This window comes from Poecilia mexicana, unplaced genomic scaffold, assembly GCF_051168715.1.
Source record: "Poecilia mexicana isolate PSO_F unplaced genomic scaffold, ASM5116871v1 scaffold_20, whole genome shotgun sequence".
Lineage (NCBI taxonomy): Eukaryota > Metazoa > Chordata > Actinopteri > Cyprinodontiformes > Poeciliidae > Poecilia > Poecilia mexicana.
The window spans coordinates 21,566,138-21,585,217 of NW_028263389.1; the positions used below are offsets into that span (position 1 = coordinate 21,566,138).

At 36.5% G+C, this 19,080-nt stretch overlaps 2 protein-coding genes and 1 long non-coding RNA gene across 3 annotated transcripts; all 3 read left to right on the forward strand.

Moving 5' to 3' along the window:
- The first annotated feature begins 812 nt into the window (after window positions 1–812).
- On the forward strand, window positions 813–1,878 carry LOC148153465 (uncharacterized). The gene is made up of 3 exons (XR_015761621.1): window positions 813–1,016; window positions 1,588–1,647; window positions 1,734–1,878. It is a non-coding gene; the product is annotated as an uncharacterized LOC148153465 (long non-coding RNA).
- Window positions 1,879–11,648: 9,770 nt separating this feature from the next.
- On the forward strand, window positions 11,649–13,345 carry LOC148153466 (uncharacterized). Its single transcript, XM_088001378.1, has 4 exons — window positions 11,649–11,791; window positions 11,885–11,993; window positions 12,516–12,590; window positions 12,753–13,345. The coding sequence occupies exons 1-4, from the start codon at window positions 11,719–11,721 to the stop codon at window positions 13,021–13,023; spliced, it is 528 nt and encodes a 175-aa protein (XP_087857504.1). The 5' UTR covers window positions 11,649–11,718; the 3' UTR covers window positions 13,024–13,345.
- Window positions 13,346–16,751: 3,406 nt separating this feature from the next.
- On the forward strand, window positions 16,752–18,719 carry LOC106905918 (uncharacterized). The gene is made up of 4 exons (XM_088001379.1): window positions 16,752–16,910; window positions 16,994–17,102; window positions 17,940–18,014; window positions 18,102–18,719. Exons 1-4 carry the CDS (start codon window positions 16,856–16,858, stop codon window positions 18,361–18,363), a joined length of 501 nt encoding a protein of 166 aa, XP_087857505.1. The 5' UTR covers window positions 16,752–16,855; the 3' UTR covers window positions 18,364–18,719.
- Window positions 18,720–19,080: the final 361 nt, after the last annotated feature.

Sequence of the window (19,080 nt, forward strand, 5' to 3'; positions counted from 1 at the left end):
TATCATTCTTACCTTTGCTGCAAACTGAGGCATTGGCGTTAAAAAACACAAGTTGTGCCTGCTTCTGTTCTCTGCAAACACTAAAAACTTTACTCCCCCAGATTAAAAACAGAGTCACCCACTTGGAAAATCATAAATTACTTGTAGTCAATCACATTTTAAAGAATAAATTTACAGTTGCTAGTACTGTAAAACCAATTAACCACTTAAACAAAATGTTTCTGACAACAGGAAGTTGGCTAAAGAATCTCACAATGCAGCACATTCAACTCAGTTCAATTTATTGTTTGTCACTGCACACATATGAAATTAAAAGTCAGCTCCAACAGTGCAAACAATGTAGGAAATACAATATAACCATAGATATAGTGATTTTTACATTATTTACAATATTAATCAGTTATATTTAAATATACATACACATATAACCTCCATATAATTAGTGCATGTGAGCGCTCAGAGTGTTAATTGCTTTTGGGAATAAGCTGTTTTTGAGTTTGTTTTTGTTTTAATCTGTAGCATACATCATACCACAATCTAAAGACATTCAGGAACTAATGAAACATTTCTCAGTCCCTCCGGAAAGGAAGGTCACAGTAACGATTAGAAAGCTAATAAAAAGTCTAAGATGTCAGTTTTTAACATTACCGGCTCTTCATCAGCAGTAAAAGGCCCAAGTCTTCAAGAGATATACGATTAGCTGTAATAATAAACATTTCTTTCAGATGTAAAAACAATGCAGTGAAAATTACTGTAGGTTGTTTAGTTTTTATACATTTACTGTATATAAAATATTGTCACATGGAGGTCGCCATATTGTTTACGTTGCAATGCATTCTGGGTACATTAATGCTAACTCCTAGCCAACCCTTTCAATTTGAACCGGAGTGCGTTGAAATATGAGGCAATGCAGAAACGACCAGAGGAAATGAAGGTGGAAATCGGAGGAAAAGGAAAAAGTCGGAAAGGTTTCGGTTGCTTACCTGTAAGAGCTTGACTTTCTAACTCTGTTTACGGTGAGCATCAGGGTGAAAGTATCTATACACGGTTTGTTGCCACAATTTAAAGATGCATCTTCATTACTTTAAACGTATTTGTTTTACTGTCATGTTAGCTCCAGCTAATGGTGTTAGCTGTAGTTAATATTTTAGCAGATATCTCGTGTATAACTGCATATGAATCAATCCATATTATCAATACATACAATTTTTCAAGTACTTATGAGTTTTTACATAACTCAAGTTTGGTTAATAGATAAATGTCATCATATTTATGCCAACATGTTGTACTCAGCCCTGACCTATAAATTCCTCACTTCCTGACTGTACAACCTCATTTTTTGCACGACGGCTCTGTAAAGTATGCAGACAGACCGACTTAGTGAATGACTGGTCTCATGACGATGTGGTGTGAAAATATCCACTTTCTGGATGACTACAAAACCAAACAGATTTTAGACAGAAGGAAGGAGAGAAGTTACTTGGTGAATCTGCAAAACCTTCATCTGTACATACCTTTGTTTTTGTTTTGTTTGTTTTTTTTGGCTTTTTTTTAATCAGTTTTTCCTAAATGTGTTTTATTTTTCAGGTTGTAGCTGCAGTGAGTGACAGCATGAACATTTACTGCACTGTTGGCGTCAGCTTTGAGGTTTTTCCCTACTGTTTTCATCACTATCCGGTCACAGTAACACCACCTCGCTCATCACATCTACGCTGTTTCCTTCCAACCTACAGACTTTCCGTACACACGCGTTGGGACGGACAAACCTGCAGCCCAGAGACGGAGACAATTAAAATGTTCGCCTGTTTGGATTATGATGCTTTCAGGATATTTTGTAGAAAATTATCACCTAAATAATACATAAATTTGTTGCCACCATGTCACTGGCTGAGGCTGACCTGACTCTGCCCCATCCTCTCAGTCTAAGGCAGTTTTTCCTCAATCTGTGGACTGTGGGTGCCCCCTAGTGGTTTGCAAGGTACTGCATTTAAACAGCCGTTTATTGGTCGTGACCTCGGCTCAAAGTGCAACGCTACAGCTAACTTACCAAAGGATTGTGTTTAAAATAATAATGGATAAATGGCTTAAGACCAGGTAACTAAAAAGAAAACCTGAAGATTCCAGAGAAAATTTCTCAGGATGAGATGCAGAGCTTTTGTTTTGAATACTGTCATGCTGAGTGCAGTATGTCCGTAACTAGGCGCTGTGCCCCACGCTGGCTAACTGCATCTTAACACCTAGAATACAGCCATTTATGTTGGGCTATCTACTGACTGAAAGAAAATATTTGTCTTTATTTTTTTACTTTATTATGCGTCTAAATTACAAAGCCCTAAAACGTTATTAGTGCACACAAAACTCGTACTAAAGCTTAGAATCCATACTGTCAGAATCTGTAAATAACTCAAGAAGGTTTTATTGTGGCCAGTCACATTTACAAAATAGCGCCACCTTTCACATTAGGCGGAACAAAGACAAATGAGTTAAGAGCCTAATATTTTAATTTCAGGTTGTATATATTAGGATGTTGTTATTGTGGGGCAGTTTTAAGTTAGGTGGAAGGTGAGGGTTTGTTAAAGGGGGTAAATGATCCTCGGCCTGTAAAAGCTTGAGAAACGCTGACCTAAGGCCTCATATGTGAAGAGTGTGCAGCTGAATTTTGCATCAGTTTTAATAAGAGTAAATATATTTAGATGTATTTCTGCTGGTACGTCTAAATGTGATGATCATATTTTAAGACTCTTGAGTTCACAGACGATTCTATTAAAATGACATTTGGCTTAGTTACATTATATAGATTCTCTGTAAGCTTTGCTAACTTAAGTTATAAAAACGTGTGACAGTTTGATTAGTTCAGTGCTTCTCAATTATTTTCTGTTACGCCCCCCCCCAGCAAGAAGAAAACTATTTGCGCCCCCCACTCCTCACCGTGACTATCCGTCTCTGCATAACATTTTATCCTTATTAATATTAAAGAAAAGAAAAAAAGGCTGCACTGGTGTCATCCTGCATGACAGAGACCATGTCTAATGCTGCAGGCGGTATCAGCTCCTCTGCTATGGTGTGGGGCTTTTTGCACTGTGCAATTTGGTACGCCACCTTATATGATGCTAACAGCGCTCGATGGTTTACTGAAGTAGCCTTCACAAAGCGGGATGACTGTTGGCAATATTCAGCACGTTTTTGCTGAAAAAACTCTAGCGGCTTACCGGCGTGATTGGAGTGTAACGTATTTAAGTGACGCGCTAATTTATTTGGCTTCATGCTGTCCGCTGCGAGCATTTTTAGACACAGAAACACACCGGTCTTTCCTCTTCTCCAACTGTAGTGACAGTGAAGCCAAGCGCTAAATACGCTTCGTCATATTTCCTCGTCTTAGCTTTCGGGTGACTTTCTTTTTCTCATTATCTTTGTCTCTCTCCGCTTTTATTTTCATCCCTGTTAAAAACTTTTTCATGTTGGGGGTTGTTATGTTTAATAACGGAGGCTATAGACAGAACGCAGTCGGAGCTTTCTGTTGACTCAACGCTGCTAACCAAGGAAAACCTGTTGTCTTGTAAGTCGTAAAATGTTGCACTGTCGCAAACGTGACAGGAGTAACAATGACAGCGCCACTGCCCCCTACTGTAGTGGATGCGCAATTACACTTTATACTAGTACTGCCCCAAAAAAAGCCTGTTCCCCAGGGTCACACGCGCCCCCCCAGGTATCGCACCGCGCCCCCCTTGGGGGGCGCGCCCCACTATTTGAGAACCACTGGATTAGTTGAATAAATCGCTCTCTGTGCAGAACAGTTTTTTTTTTACAAATATTCATACTTTTCTCACTGTCAATTTTTTTCATTTTAAGCGTTAGTATAATTGCTGCTGGCATTAGTGATCCTTAAAAACCACCTAAAGCTGCGCAGTCGATAAAACTGAAGTTTGATTGTAGATAAAGACGTGTTGCAAAATAAAGTGAGTGCTATCTGAGCACACATCAGCGTGAATCTCACGTTATTAAAGACTGGCACTAAGCCTGTGGTTGTGCAACAGATTCTTTTCATGCATTTGCATGAATCAGTTTCTTTTTCATTTTTTCTTTAACAATGCAAATATGCTGTTATGAAACTTGTGTCATAATCTTTACATTTCATTTCATGGGTAAAAGATGCCACCGATGTTTGGCTTTTTATGCATTTGTGCCACTTTTAAGATATTTATTTTGATATGCTTTGCTTTGATCTTGTCCAAACTAATGGTTTTTTAATGCTTACCTTTAGCTGTAGTTTTTTCAGTAATGTATTTCAGCAGAAATACTGTCATAATGCAAGATGTGCTAATTTATTCAGCACCCTTCCTCCACAGGAAACTTGACCAAATATTCAAGTTAAACTTACGGACTTTATTTTTTTTCTCATTACTGCTGAATATGTATTAACTAATCTGACTCATTTTAATTTATCACAAACTGAGGCATAATGGGAGTGGCGGCGCTTCCTTTGAGTAATGAGGTCAGTCCAGCTGAAAGACGCCAACAGTTGATGGTTCATTGGCACATGACCGTTTGATCCGACCAAAGCTAAAAGTCACTGAAGCTTCTTCCTCTTTCTTAGCAGATTTAAGTTAAAGTCACAACACATAAAGTGTGTGAAGGAAGTCATTGAGGGGTTTAAAGGAAATGTCGTCTTTCCTGTTACATGAATGCATGACACCAATTTTCCACTGTCAAAAAGAGTTTCTCAAAAATATCAGAAGACTCACTGCAGTTAGAGTTAAAGCAAAAAATAAAATTGAGTTGGTGGAGAAAAACACTTTTCAGAAGACAGAATAAAGTTTAGCTCATTAAAGAAGCTTAATGTTAAACCAGAACAACCCATGCAAGTACAAAAAGCAGTTTTATATACACTGCTCAAAAAAATAAAGGGAACACTCCAATAACACATCCTAGAACTGAATGAATGAAATATTCTCATTGAATACTTTGTTCTGTACAAAGTTGAATGTGCTGACAACAAAATCACACAAAAATCATCAATGGAAATCAAATTTATTAACCAATGGAGGCCTGGATTTGGAGCCACACACAAAATTAAAGTGAAATGTCCCCGTTTTTTTTTTTGAGCAGTATATTAAAGTAAAAGAAAATCTATCTGAGGACTGTTACCTTTGTTAAATGATGAATTGAATATTTTTTGGTTTAAAGTTTTTGTAGAAATCATTCATCAGTTACTACTTATCTTTCCATCAGCTGTATGTGCTGCTGTATGTGCTGGTTTTACCGCACATACAGCGGTAAAACCAGCTCACCTAATGTGCTGCAGCTTAGCTTAAGTTGCTAGGTAACGGGCTGTAGTTGCTAGGTAACAGTGACGTGTGACTCATCCATTGGGAGGTTTTTGAAAAGGCTCATTTTCCAGACACCAAAAAACATCTGGATGGTTTTAAGTGCCTTTTAGACACAATTGAGACCCAAACTGAATTATCAAAATGTTCAAAAAGTGAATTTTGCATAATAGATCCCCTGTTTGACAACATGAAATAGACTTAATGATCTCCACATTACATGGCTTTATTGAAATAAAGCTGCATTTCAAACTTAATTCATAAGATGTAAAATAGATACTTTATGGCAGTTGTAGCCAATGGCACCACAAACTGTTATGTTTACTGGGGAATTACTTTATTATAGTTTTATCTGACATGAAAAGTAGCTTGATGATCTGAGACATTTCAGACGGATGAGCAAGAGGTCAAATAGTCGCACGGCGCTGCTGCTTTCACCTTTGACGCCACAAGAAAGACTGTAGCTCTGTGATGGGAGTGACGGTTTTGTCTTGGTTACGGTTTCTGTTCATGTCTGTGGGTATTCTTGGTATTGGTTTGATGTAACTGTTGCTCGCTGCTCGACTCATTTCCGACGCTTGGCATCATTTTTTAAATGTTTCAGGAAGGTTTTTTTTTTTTAATTTGTAAACAGTTTATATTCACCTTTTAACTCAGGATTTGGTTCTGCATTCATTTATTTCAAAACAAATGATTTTAAGTCACCGCAGTTCAGAATCTGAGTCGGTTTTATTTACTTGCTGCACAAATTCAAACATTAAGCAGGTCAATTTATGCATATAACATAAAAACCACAGATGTTGAACAAAGCGTCGTACTGTTCAATAAAGTGAAGCAAGTAAACAACAATAAGAACAAGAAATACTTAAATGTAAAACTAAAACAAAATACTAATAAACTCTGTAAACTTTCATAATAAAAGATTCTAAAACTGAATCAAACAGAATAAAAATGGGTCTTGACAGTCTAGCATACATATGTAAACTTTAGAGGAAATAAAAGTGAAAGAGCGACGTGTTCGTCTGTTTATGTGTGGAAACATGTTTTTAATGTGAGGTTAGAAAAGTTCAAACATGTTTTTAGGTTTTACAGTCGATTAGCTGACTGTAGCGCCGACCTGAAGGTAAAAGTCTGAACAGTTTGTGTCCAGAATATGTGTGGTCTGCTACTGAACCCGTTAAAGGACACGGGGAGTTTTCATTCTTTTGCTTTCCCTAATGCAGCTGCTCAAGTGTAATAAGATGTTTTCACTGGAAACTAGATAAAAATAAGGTGAGGTTTTTATCCATCTGTGTTTCCTGAAGAATATCTAACTATCATCAATGTTTTTCTTTATCTCTGCGTGCAGAGGCACCACAACCACCTGCTGCTAAGGCTCAGCAGCCTCTACACTGATGGTGGTGTGATTTGACTAGGCCACCCTCAGGTAGAGACATCTTGGTGCTCTTTGGAATATTTTTATTGTAACTGAGTCTTGCAGCCTAAACGTGATGATGGCTGCATGCAGGCTGGATGTAACGTCGGCCCTGCAGCCGGTTCTACCCTCACACAGCAGATTGATGAGTTCTTCACTCCAAACAGTTTTTATTTTCATTTTTAAACAGTTTCATTTCCAAACACATTTAAAAGCATGATATCATTTCCAGAGGCACCAGTTTGCCAGTTTGCCAGTCTCGCTGTGAGTGTTTTGCAATTATGATGCAAACAATCCATTCCAGTCATTCATACTAAACCAGTGTTTTTTATAACTTCTAGACTTATCAAACTTGCAAAAAGTTAATATTTAGCAATACAATCCAAAAGGAAGAATAAACAAAGTGATTTATTAAAGGTTTTGGATTAAAATCTTTATTACTATATTCTTAATTCTAGTATTCACTTTGAAACTGAAAGAGAGCAGCAGTTGCCACAGGCAGTTCCTCTGATTCACGGTTCCCACTCATCAATGAAACGCCGAGCTCGGCTAAAACATGCAAAACCAAACCTGAAGTCACCAAATTATGATCATTACAGAAAACAAGTATTTGAAGATCTTTGGGCTCAAGATGAAGGTTGGATCGTCCACTGAGAAAAAACAGAAACTTTTAGCTTCACCTGAGACAAAAACTCTTTCAGATTTGCACAACTTCAGGTTTATTGCATTCATAATTTGTGGCGTTATTGACCCTCGTTCAGCACAGTCCTTCAGTTAATCAAGCTTGGCATTTCTGTTGCTCAGCTTTCTGCATGTGTGGTTAACCACAAGCGACAGAAGTGAACTATGCGACAGGAAAAGGAAAACGTCTTGTCTGTGTGCGACACGTACATCTGAGAAATAATCTTTTTTTATTATTCTAGGAAGGATGAATTCAGATAAGGAAGGTTTCATGCAAAGTGTTGCAAAATGAATGTTGGAGTGTCAGAAATGAGTGTCATGTCAGTTTTAAGCTGATTCCCATCGCTATGGTTACAGGCCGTTAGCTCTTTAGCAGTATGAGTTTTCACATGTTTCCTGTTCGCACATTCAGACAGTAGCAGTACATTTAGTTTGCTATTTCTATATTTCAGCAGCGTACGGTAAAACCTTTAGAGTTTTGGTTTGCAGGTCAAAGTGTTAAAATGCTTGAAAGAACTGAGCTGATCTAAACGGGGAGGTTTAAAATGTTTGGTGCAAGGCAGAAGATCCAGTTTTCTCTTTCTTGAAGTTTTCATGAATTTCTCACATTACTTGTATGTAGTTTTGCATGTAGTTGAAAACTTTTTATTTCTTGCACATTCAGAGCTGAAAATTCTGCAAAATATAAAATATTGTTACTGCTGATCACAACTCTTAGCAACATTTCCTTACAGCAGGGCCTCATGGAGAGAAGAAGATTAATTTAAATCAAAGTTTGTCAGAGTTTGAGTGAATCGTCCCTGTGAGTTGTTGGCCTCCTGCAGCTGGATATTCTCTGTTCAGAATAAACAGCTCATAGTTCAAAACAAACACTCATCGAAAGTGTCGTATTTAAACAAAAGCTCTAAAACCTGCATTAATGTTTAATACAAGCAGATTAACAAACCGTTTTATGGGGTTTTTAGGTTTGGGAAAGTATTTTGTGCTGATTTATAAAATATTCTCTTTTAAAAAGGGAAATTCTCCAGATCAAAAGTCCATTCTGCGTTTATAGCTGGGAGAAACATCCCGTGTTGCAACCGAGAATAAAAAACGGTCATTGAAAAAGTCAGACAGGAAGCTCCAGTTATTTTAATCCAGTGCAGATCAACTTGAAGCTAGAGTTGAGTTTGATCTTAGGTTTTCTGTCTGCTTAGCTTTGCATTGAATCCAACTGTCTTTAAATCCTCAATCTGCTCTTTTGCATGAAAAACACTTTTTAAAGTTACGTGCTCCAGACAGAAACTTAGAAAACTTAACAAGAAAGCCGACAGCTTCCTTCTTCTCCTTCTGCTTTTGTTTTTCTTTCCGGTCTTCTGTTTTTTCCCAAACGCAGCAGATCAGGTTCTAATATTATCTAAACTGACACGTCCAGGGAAATACTCCTGAAATTTAAAGTTTTGCTTTAAAAGAAATCAACTTTTGAGCAGATGTAAAGCAGCTCACCCCATTTTTTATGCTTTTTGCTACCAAAATCTTTGCATAAATAAATTGAAGCACATTATCTAACTACCACTGATCCAGTCAACATCATCAGTAGTTGATGTTTAACCATTTAACCTCAGTCCTTTTTATCAACTGCAATAATAAACTGAACTTTAAAAACATGTAACTGACTTTGAATTCAACATTTTTCTGCATATAAACTGAATGTGTCTGTTTTGTAAATTGCATTCAGACGCTTGTTGTGAATCGATGCAATATAAAAGAGCTGAATTTAAATAAAATTGTGAGGATAAATATATGTTTGCATAGTGAAGAAATATAAAGTGTTTTACATTTTAAAGCCTGCAAAAAGATGGACTCTGATGAAGGAAAATAATTTTTACTCTGTAGGACTGATCAGAAATCAGAACAAACTGTGTTTTAGTGTCTGGGAATCAAACTTTTTATGTTAAATAATCAACATTTTATCTCGGTGCTTAATGATATATCATTAAAAATGATCAGGTTGTTTTAATATGAACATTTCAGTCCTATGAAATACTAGAAATGCTCAGCTCTGTCGGTTTCCAACTTGAGGATTTTGAAAAGTTGAAACTTTTTCAGAGAAACTTTTCCTAACTTTGTAAAACCATCAATGACTGTTTTTCCTCTGAACTGTTCAGAGGAGATGATTTAATTTAATCACAATCAACAATTTCGATGAAATTCTTATTCGACAAAGTTCAATCAAATGAATCTGTAATCATTTTAGTTAGAATATTAGACAAACTGAACGTAAATCACGTGAACGGCTCTGCTGACCCGACGCCAAGTCATTTCCTGTCTCTTCTCTGAGGTTTTCCATTTAACCTCATTTCCTCCATTCTCTAACGTTTCACCAGTCAGAGTGAAATGAAGGTTTTTACAATTAAAAAAGAGCAAAAAGTAAAATATGCCTGTAACAAACAGAAACAGGACATCAGAATGTAGCTACAGTATTTATTTTATGTGGACATTTTGTAGAATAAAGAGGAAAAATAAAATTTGCAATTAAATTTTAATACTTTAGATATTTGATTCTAATGTTTTTGACATTGATGGAATATTTATTATATTTCTTTGAGGCCTGTTTTATGGCTTTTCTCCAGGTCATCCAGTTTTTGGCACATGTGTTTGGTCTCTGTAAACATTTTTTAATCGTTAAATGTTTAATTTACTCACTAACTTGACCATAAGGATTTGTTAAATTGAGAAAATAATGACTTAAAATTTGGAATATTGGTCAGTTGATATTATTCTGGTAATATAACTTCATTTTCATAATATTATGATTTTATTCTTGTAATCTTATGATTTTGTTCTTGTAGGTACATTTTCTTTCTCTTAGTTTGGTCCTATATTCTGTCGTAAGGATGGGACTCCCTCATGTGATGCTGTATTTAATTTTATGAGACATAACTATTTGATTTACTACTAAACTGCAAACTAATCCCATGTGTAAAGAAGGAAGGACTAATTTGGATTAAGCATCAGGTTTTTGGAACCAGACATTATCAGGCAATCAGCTTGGAGATAACATTTTCTGTTCTAGTCTTTTTTTAATCGTGTTTAATAATCAAAAAGTTTCTCTGCAATACTTAATAAATAAATGACAAAATATATATATTTTTACTCATCTACAAGATAACTGAACTTTAGATAATCAGGAAACGACAGCAGCTGGCTCAGGATCCTTTAGATTAGTTAGAAGAAGAACCAGCCTGGAGAGTCACCAGTCCATCACAGACACTGAGACCAATTAACCCAACAGGGAACCAGTAGACCGAGTACCTGGAGAGAATCACCGCACGCGCATGGAGACTCCCTGTATAAATACCAAAGGCTGGGATTTGAACCCAGAACCTTCTTGCTGCCTCAACTTCAAACAAAAAGGCCTAAATAAAGTAAAACAGCCATGAAATGACAGTGCTGATGAGAGTCCCACTGTTCAGTCCTAAAACTGCAACTTTTTTTTCCATTTCCAGCCGCTGTGGTTCTTTCTCTCTGCTGAGTCAAACCAACCTGTTCCCCTCCCCACCTGTGGGGGCGCTGCACCAAGAACCCCTGAAGAAAACGACATGAAAACCTCAGAAGACACTGAGCGCAACTTCCTGAACAAAATGTAGCAGCGTCAGATTTTAACGGTTGTTACTTTTAGGATTTCTCTTTTGTTTTTGGTAAAAGACTAAGAACCATTTCTCCTGCTAGTGCTAGGTTAGCACGTTTGTTTTGGTTGTATTTACCCAGAATGCCCTGCTCTATGCATTCGAACCGCACCAGAGTTCACTTCAACCGAACTGAGAACAAGGTTTGTAAGACCAGATTGGATTTTTTTTAGTTCGATTACCCATTCACACCTCCCCAAATGAACCGGACTGTTTCAGATAAATTAACTGGAGTTTGATTAAAGCAGGTCCAGTGTGAATGAGACCATAATTAAGTGCATGAAAGAGGCTTTGACTGTTGCCTAACCCCCGGTTAAAGGTTTCCTTCCACCCCCTCAGCGAGGAGCTCCCTGTTTTTGACTCAACTTTCCGAATGAAACCTTCTGATGAAAGCGTTTCCGAACAGTAGATTTTGGGTCATTTGGTGGAATTCCCCTGAAGTCAGCATCTCCGTCCTTCACATGTTCAGAGTGGAGGGAATCGGAAGATGACTAACCAGGGAGTCGCTTCTGCTTTCGGGCCGTTAAGTAGAGGCGGCGTCCGTCCAGCCGTCAGTTCACAGCAGAGGCGGCTGACCAGAACCAGAACCAGAACCAGAACCAGACACTTTCTCTCCCCTCAGTCAGTGAAAATGATCCGGTTTGACGGTTTGTTGAAGGCTGCGCTGGTCACCGTCGTTTTGGTGGTCGCTTCTGGACACGCAGGTAAGACTGATTCAAAATGAAGCTGTTTGTTTTTGTGTGTGTTGAACTGGAAATGATTTGAGGCTTAGAGGTTTTTTTAATCTTTATTTTCAGATGAGAAATTGGCCACATGCTGTGAAAAAGTGAACAGAAATGAGATCACAGAGCCGATCCTGGGATTCCTGTTCCAGAGAGCCAATTATCCCTGCGTCCAGGCGATCATGTGAGCATTTTCAATCCGAAAACTTCAAACTGCAATGAAATGAGATCTTTAATGAGAGAATTTTACACTTTTTAATCAGAATATGCTAAATAGTAAAAGGAGACCCAACGCTGCAAAAACATTAAACCTTAAATACTTTTCTCTACTTTCTAGTACAAATATTATACTTGAAATAAGATTAAATTGACTTAAAAGTAACTTTTGAGCAAGAAATAAGAGTTTGTTTTAAGCCAATAATTTCTTAAAATTGGCAGATTATTTCACTTATAAGATGAAAAGCATCTTATTATAAGTGGAACTAGCATTAAAGGATTATTTATATATAATAAGCTCTTATTTCTTGGTGAAAAGTTGTAAATTAATTTTGTCTTATTTTATGTGATCTAAGATATTTGCACTAAATCTAGACATAAATACTTGATCAGATTTTGTACGATTTTAAGATGCTAACCTTCATTCTTAAATCTAATTAGATTTTTATAAAATGTGGATTCTAATCATTTCTATCTGTTTTCCCTGCAGCTTCCAGACAGAAAGCGGTCTGTACTGCAGCCAGGTGTCGGCTCCCTGGGTTAAAAGAAAGATCAGCGAATTCAGGTTTGTCAGTCAATCTAATTTTATTTGTGTAGCACATTTCAGCAGCAAGGCCTTTCAGGTGCTTTACATTGTAACAAACACAAAGTCTAAAATAGACATTCCTAGTTTTTATCCTTCTGTTTTACTCGTCTATAATCTGTATTTCTACGTTTCCTCTAACAGGGCAGCGAAGGCTCAGGCAAAGGGTGCAGCCAGTTCCTCTCCATCAGCACCATCAGCGGTCTCCCTCCTCTCCATCATAACATCCACCGCCGCCGCTCCACCTCCCTCCACTCTTCCTCCCTCCACTCTTCCTCCCTCCACCCTTCTTCCTTCCTCTTTCTCTTCTTTCTTCAGCTCCGCCTCTGGGGTTTCATCCGGCGATTCGTTTTCTGGCGAGGAGGAGGAGAGCTCTGCGACCTTCATCACCTCCGCCTCCGGCGAAAACAACTGAACATGTTTCATCAACACCGGAACAAACAGCTTAGTTATATTGAATTAATTTAGGATTTTTAGTTTCTTTCATTAGTTAAATTATTTATTTGGTAAAGCTAAATTTGCTGCTCTGACACAGTTAAGGTTAATATTTATTACCTTGTGTATTTATAAACATTTGGAGTAACTTATGAAGCAGTTTGGACATGTTGAATGTTTACTCAGTTATATGTGGAAATGTTTGGAACTTAAGAAACTTTAATGCTTGAACTTTGAACTCTGAAGGAAACATCTGGGAAAATAAGAACTTTATGCATTAATAAATGTGATTTTACATAAAATATTTGTTCATTTTGGTTTCCATCTCATATCGTCAGTAGCTGTTGGGTTCAAATCCCAGCCTGCACTGCAAAAACACAAAATCTTACCAAGTATTTATTGTCTAGTTTCTAGTGCAAATGTCTTAGTGCACCTGAAATAAGACAAAACTCACTAGTAACTTTTAGCAAGATATAAGAGCTTGTTTTATCTGCATCATTTAATTTACGTAAAACAAGTACATTTAAAAAGTTCTAGTGAGCTCTGCTGCCTTGCAGCAAGAAGGTTCTGGGTTCGATTCCCGGCCCGGGTCTTTCTGCATGCTGGGTTCTCTCTGGGTTCTCCAGCTTCCTCCCACAGTCCAAAAACATGACTGTCAGGTTAATTGGCCTCTCTAAATCCTCCCTAAGTGTGTGTGTGTGTGCGTTTGTTTGTAATACCTTGTGGGGACGATTTTCCTGACATATACTACGTGGTGGGGACCAATTGCTCCTTGTGGAAGGGGAAACCCTGTTTTTGGGTCAGGGGTCAGAGTTAGGGCTAAGGTATGAATTGAGTTTTGGTTAGGGTTAGGTATGTGATGGTTAGGGTTAGGAAAAGGGTAAAGGTCAGGTTTAGGCTGTAGAAATGAATAGAAGTCAATGGAAAGTCCCCACAAAGATAGCAACACAAACGTGTGTGTGTGTGTGTGTGTGCGTGCGTGCGTGTGTGTGTGTGTGTCTCTGTGTTGCCCTGTGACAGACTGGTGACCTGTCCAGGTGACCTGTCCAGGTGACCTGTCCAGGTGACCCCGCCTCTCACCTGAAATATTCGCTGTAGAGGCACCAGCACCTCCCGACCCCACTAGGGACAAGGGTGTTAGGAAATGGATGGATGGATAGTTCCACTTGCACGTAATTTTTCCTCCTAAAAAGGTAATTTTCTGAAAAAACAACATATTCAGAGCACTAATTAATCCAAAAGTGTACAAAATATTTTTACATTTTTAGCCAAAACCCACCAAGTTTTATAGTTTTGGGTTCACTTGGTTCAAATTCAGTACAGGAATGTAATGCTGTTGTGTTTTGGGCAATAAAAATTTACTTTTTAATATAAGAAAATAATTAATATTTGTTTACTTGCATCTTTGTCTAACGTATTTTACAAAGTTAAATGGAACATCTGCTGAATGTAATTTAAAAAAAATTGATTAATCGTGAAAATAACTGATTACTAAAATAATTGTTCATTGCAGCCCTAAAAATGTCTCAAACTCATTTAAAAATGTAAGTTTGTCTTAAATACAATAATCAGAGGAATTCATTTTTGTTGTCACAGGAGTATTTAATGTCATACATTCAGTTTAGTAGAAACGGTTTGAGTTTCGTGCAAAAAACTGTGATTTGTGACTGGAACCGGCTGCAGCTACCGCTAATTAGCTGCTGGCTAGCTAGCTAGTGAGCTATCGCTTTTTGCGCCTGGACAACATTCATCTTTGCGACTGGCTCACTTCTGTTGCCAAACATTCATTCTTATATACATCTACACAATTATCTTTACATTTCTATCATTATAAAGGTCATTATAAAGATTTTATTAATAATGGTGTTAAAAAGGTTTAAAAATCTTAAATTTTCACTGGTGTGTTTCACTAAGACGTTCCTACCTGAACTCGGTACCGTTTGATGTGAGCTGTACCGTTTTAGACAACCTGCTGAGGCACCGTTCGCCCTATAGAGGGCAGCACTGAGACGATAATGTGGATATAAATAAATTCACACAAAAGTGTTCAAATTTGCACAGAAACGTGAAGATAGAACCAAAAATAATCTATTAAGACAATTTATCAGCATAAAAGATGAGTCAGGAGTTAGTCGTATAGCAGTTTGTTTATTTATATTTTTTTTTACTTTGTTTCCGTCATTTCTGCTGTAACGCCTGAATTACCCCACTATGAGACAACAAATTATTTCTCTGTTCTAATAATGTTCAATGTGTGACTAATCCTGACTAACACGATTGTTATAGTTTTGATATGTATATATAGTTTTGCCTGAAGGTGTTCAGATATCAGTGTTGTGGCTTGTTTTTGTTACTGGGAGGGAAAACATTGTGACTTGTTGCATTAAGTCATGCTGAGACTCGTTGCTAAATCTGTTGAGACATAAATGCAATTTCCACAAAACAAGAACATCTTGACCTCAAAATCTTCCCTTTTTTACTTGTTTTCAACCTGAATTTAAAACCAAAATATAAACCAATTATTAAATAATGTTTCCTTATTGTAAGCAGATATTACGTACTCTGATGTTGGTCCAGTTAAACCAGTCCTGCTTTATTCTTTAGAGAAATTAATTAAATTCATTTTATGTTTTTGTGAAGTTGAAAAATGCATTTAAGTTGACTTCCCATTTGAAAATATTTATATTTTAGTTTATTGCCCTAGATTTTTATACAATATGCCCTGATAAGTTTTAGACTCATTTTGGGATTTTTTTTTTTTTTTTTTTGTATAATTTATTAGCTTTACTTTTTGGTGTTAATTATAGCATGTTTATATTGATTTCAAAAACAAAAAGAAATGCTTTATACCTGTTTTTACTTGTTTCTTTACTGTGAATCTCCGGTTCACATTGGTTAGAAAACACAACCAAACACCAAATATGTCTTAATATTCATTAATATTTACACTCAGAGACATTCAGCCAATCAGCACCAAGCAAAATGAACGCAGCTCCTGGATTGGCTCATTTGGCAACCAATGGTAGATCAAGTAGCCTAAATATTTCAGCTTCCCAATCTATATTTTGTTTTGAATATTTTAGATATATTCTACAAAAAATTCTCCAAATGGGTTAAATTTTCTGAAAATATTTTGACTTTCATTGATTCACAAAATCTTACAAAGTTTTCTGTCTAGAAAACATCAGTACACTTGAAATAAGACAAAACTTACTTACAAATAACTTTTTCTTATCATGATATAGGAGCTTATTTTAAGTCAATAATTCCTTAGTATTAATTTAAAAAGTTCTTGTTCCACTGGCAGATTATTTCACTTACAATAAGATGTTTTAAGTTAAATTATCTGCCAGTGGAACAAAAACTTTCTCAGCAATATTGAGAAAGTATTTACTTAAAACAAGCTCCTGTATCTTGCTGTAAAGTTACTTGTAAGTTAGTTTTGTCTTATTTCAAGTGTATGTTGTGTTTTTGCAGTGTGTGAACAGGTGAATCCACAGGTTCATGTCTGAACTTATGCCATCAGGTTGACCTCTTATTTCCCAGGGTTTCCATTCACCCACACAGTTAGGGATGAAATATGACAAAAACTCTAAATATAATTTAGTTACTTTGTGAAATCATCGTCATCTGAGTTAGTCAGACCTGGATGACAAGCAGAAACTGAACTTCTGCTTTTCTCAGTTTAATAAATAGATGTTTTCTTCAGAAGGCTGTCAGTTCACCACCAGCTCTGTGGAGGGGAAGTGAGACGACCGACCGACCAGAAATACTTTCTTCTCCGTTTATTCTCCTGCTTTCTTACCATCAACATGCTGAAGGTCGCGCTGGTCGCTGTCATCATGGCGGTTGTTTCTGCAAATCCAGGTAAGGTCAAACTTTAGTTGAATGTTAAGTATTAATGTTTATTCCTGATAAAGACTAAATATTTGATTTTTTGTTGTTCTCAGGTGAGAAGTTGTTTAGCTGCTGTAAGAAAGTCAGCACAGCTGAGATCAAAGAACCGATAATAAAGTTTGAGGTCCAGCGGTCGAATCCTCCGTGTGTGACAGCCGTCATGTACGTACCTGCAAAGTTTCTGATTAAAATGGGAACATGGAGACGATAGCTTTCAGGATCATCGTTTAATTTACAGCTAAAATAATTATAGTTTAGGGCAGGGGGGTCCAAAATGCGGTCCAGGGGCCATTTGTGACCCTCAGACTGATTTTGTGCGGCCCCCCGACTGCTATTGAAAATGATACAAATTTGTCCCCTAGATTCAGATGGAGGCTTTTAATTTGTAACCATGGTAAAAATTATTACATTTCTTACACAGAAAATGAAAGATAGAACAGAAAAAATGTGTCTTTTTATAACAAAGTTTGAACAAAAAGTCAAACCAGGTTTATCCAGAGGCTTTTACTGAGAAGCCAAATTTCTTTCTGTTTTAAACTTGGCTAATATAGCAAACACTTTGAAACAAAGTGACCCAAATCATGTTTTTATTAATTAAAATACATTTATTCAATAAAACCCAAAATAAACTTAAAACTGGATGTTTTTCTTTTTACACATCAAACAGGCAGAATCCGCTGCAGCTTTTTAGGGCCTTTGTGGAGAAAAAAGAAAATTTCTGACAAAAATTTTAGAGTAATCTCAGAAATTTTCTACAAAAAACGTCAAAATCTTCAACAAAAAAAACGTTGAATGTTCTTTTAATTTTTCTAGAAAATTTCTGAGTTTTTGATTAAAATTTGCTCATTTTTTCTGCACCTTGGTAAAAATCAGGATTTGGATCTACAGTGACATCAGTTTACTTTATCTGGCTGAATTTAGGTTGTTAGTTTTTTTGCTTCTGGTTTACAAAAGTTTGTACACCCCTGGTTGATGGTTTCTTCTTTCTGTGACCTGCAGCTTCACCACCCAGACGGGGCATTACTGCAGCCACCCTCAGGCTCCCTGGGTTTTCCAGAAGATCCAAGAGCTGAGGTGAGTTTAAACCTGGATTTATTCCTAATAACTTCAATCTTTCACTATTAAACTCATATTTTTATGTTTTTATTGCTTTTCCAACAGGAGAGCCAAAGCTCAGCTGTCCACTCCTCAGGTTGTCGCTTCAACCCCTCCATCAACTTCATCTTCGTCTTCATCTTCATCTTCGTCTTCAACTTCATCTTCATCTTCGTCTTCATCTTCCGTGCTCCTCTCCATCATTACATCCACCGCTGCTCCGCCCTCATCATCGTCACCCGGACCGTCTTCTTCATCTTCGTCTTTCTCCTCTTCTGCCTCCACAACCGCAGAAAGTGAGACGTTTTCTGCATCCACAGATCAGTAGATCTGCAGCTGATGCAGAAAAACAGAAAATATATTTAATTTGTTTCTCTGTACAACTAAAAACTAAAGATAAGGAAAATGAAAGAATAGAGTTAAGCTAAATTACGATTCACGTTAAATATTCCGTTTTTCAGTGTTAATTTGGTAACGTTATTTATTAAAGTATTTCACTGTCCAGGTAGAGGATAAACTATATTTATATTTATTTACAGAGCTCCAAAGAGTTTAATAAATGATAAAATTGTTTGTAAAATATTTTAAGCTATCTGTTTACTTTAAGGCATTAACTTTTCACTCTGAAGTAAAACTGTAAAGATATAAAGATTGTTTTTAGAAATAAAAATATCTAATCTAAAACTTAATGTTTGGTTTTCTTCATCTTGGTTAATTTTCTGAAAATAAAAATCCAGATAAAAGTCAATGTTTTAAGTTTCATCAAACATTTTTATGGACAAAAATCATCAAACTTCAATTTAAAACAAAATAAATTCAATAAATGAAGATATTAATAAAAAGTCTAATTATTTTAGGAATTTTACCTCCAAGTTAAACATTATTAATTACAAACAGATGTTATAAAGCTTTTATTTCTGTTAATTATAATTAAAATTAGAATGTAGCTTTAATGTAAAGTATGTTTAATGTCGATTTTATGTCGATACTTTTAACCAGACAAATGAAACTCACTGGAAGTAAACTCTGATTTATTGAAGATGAT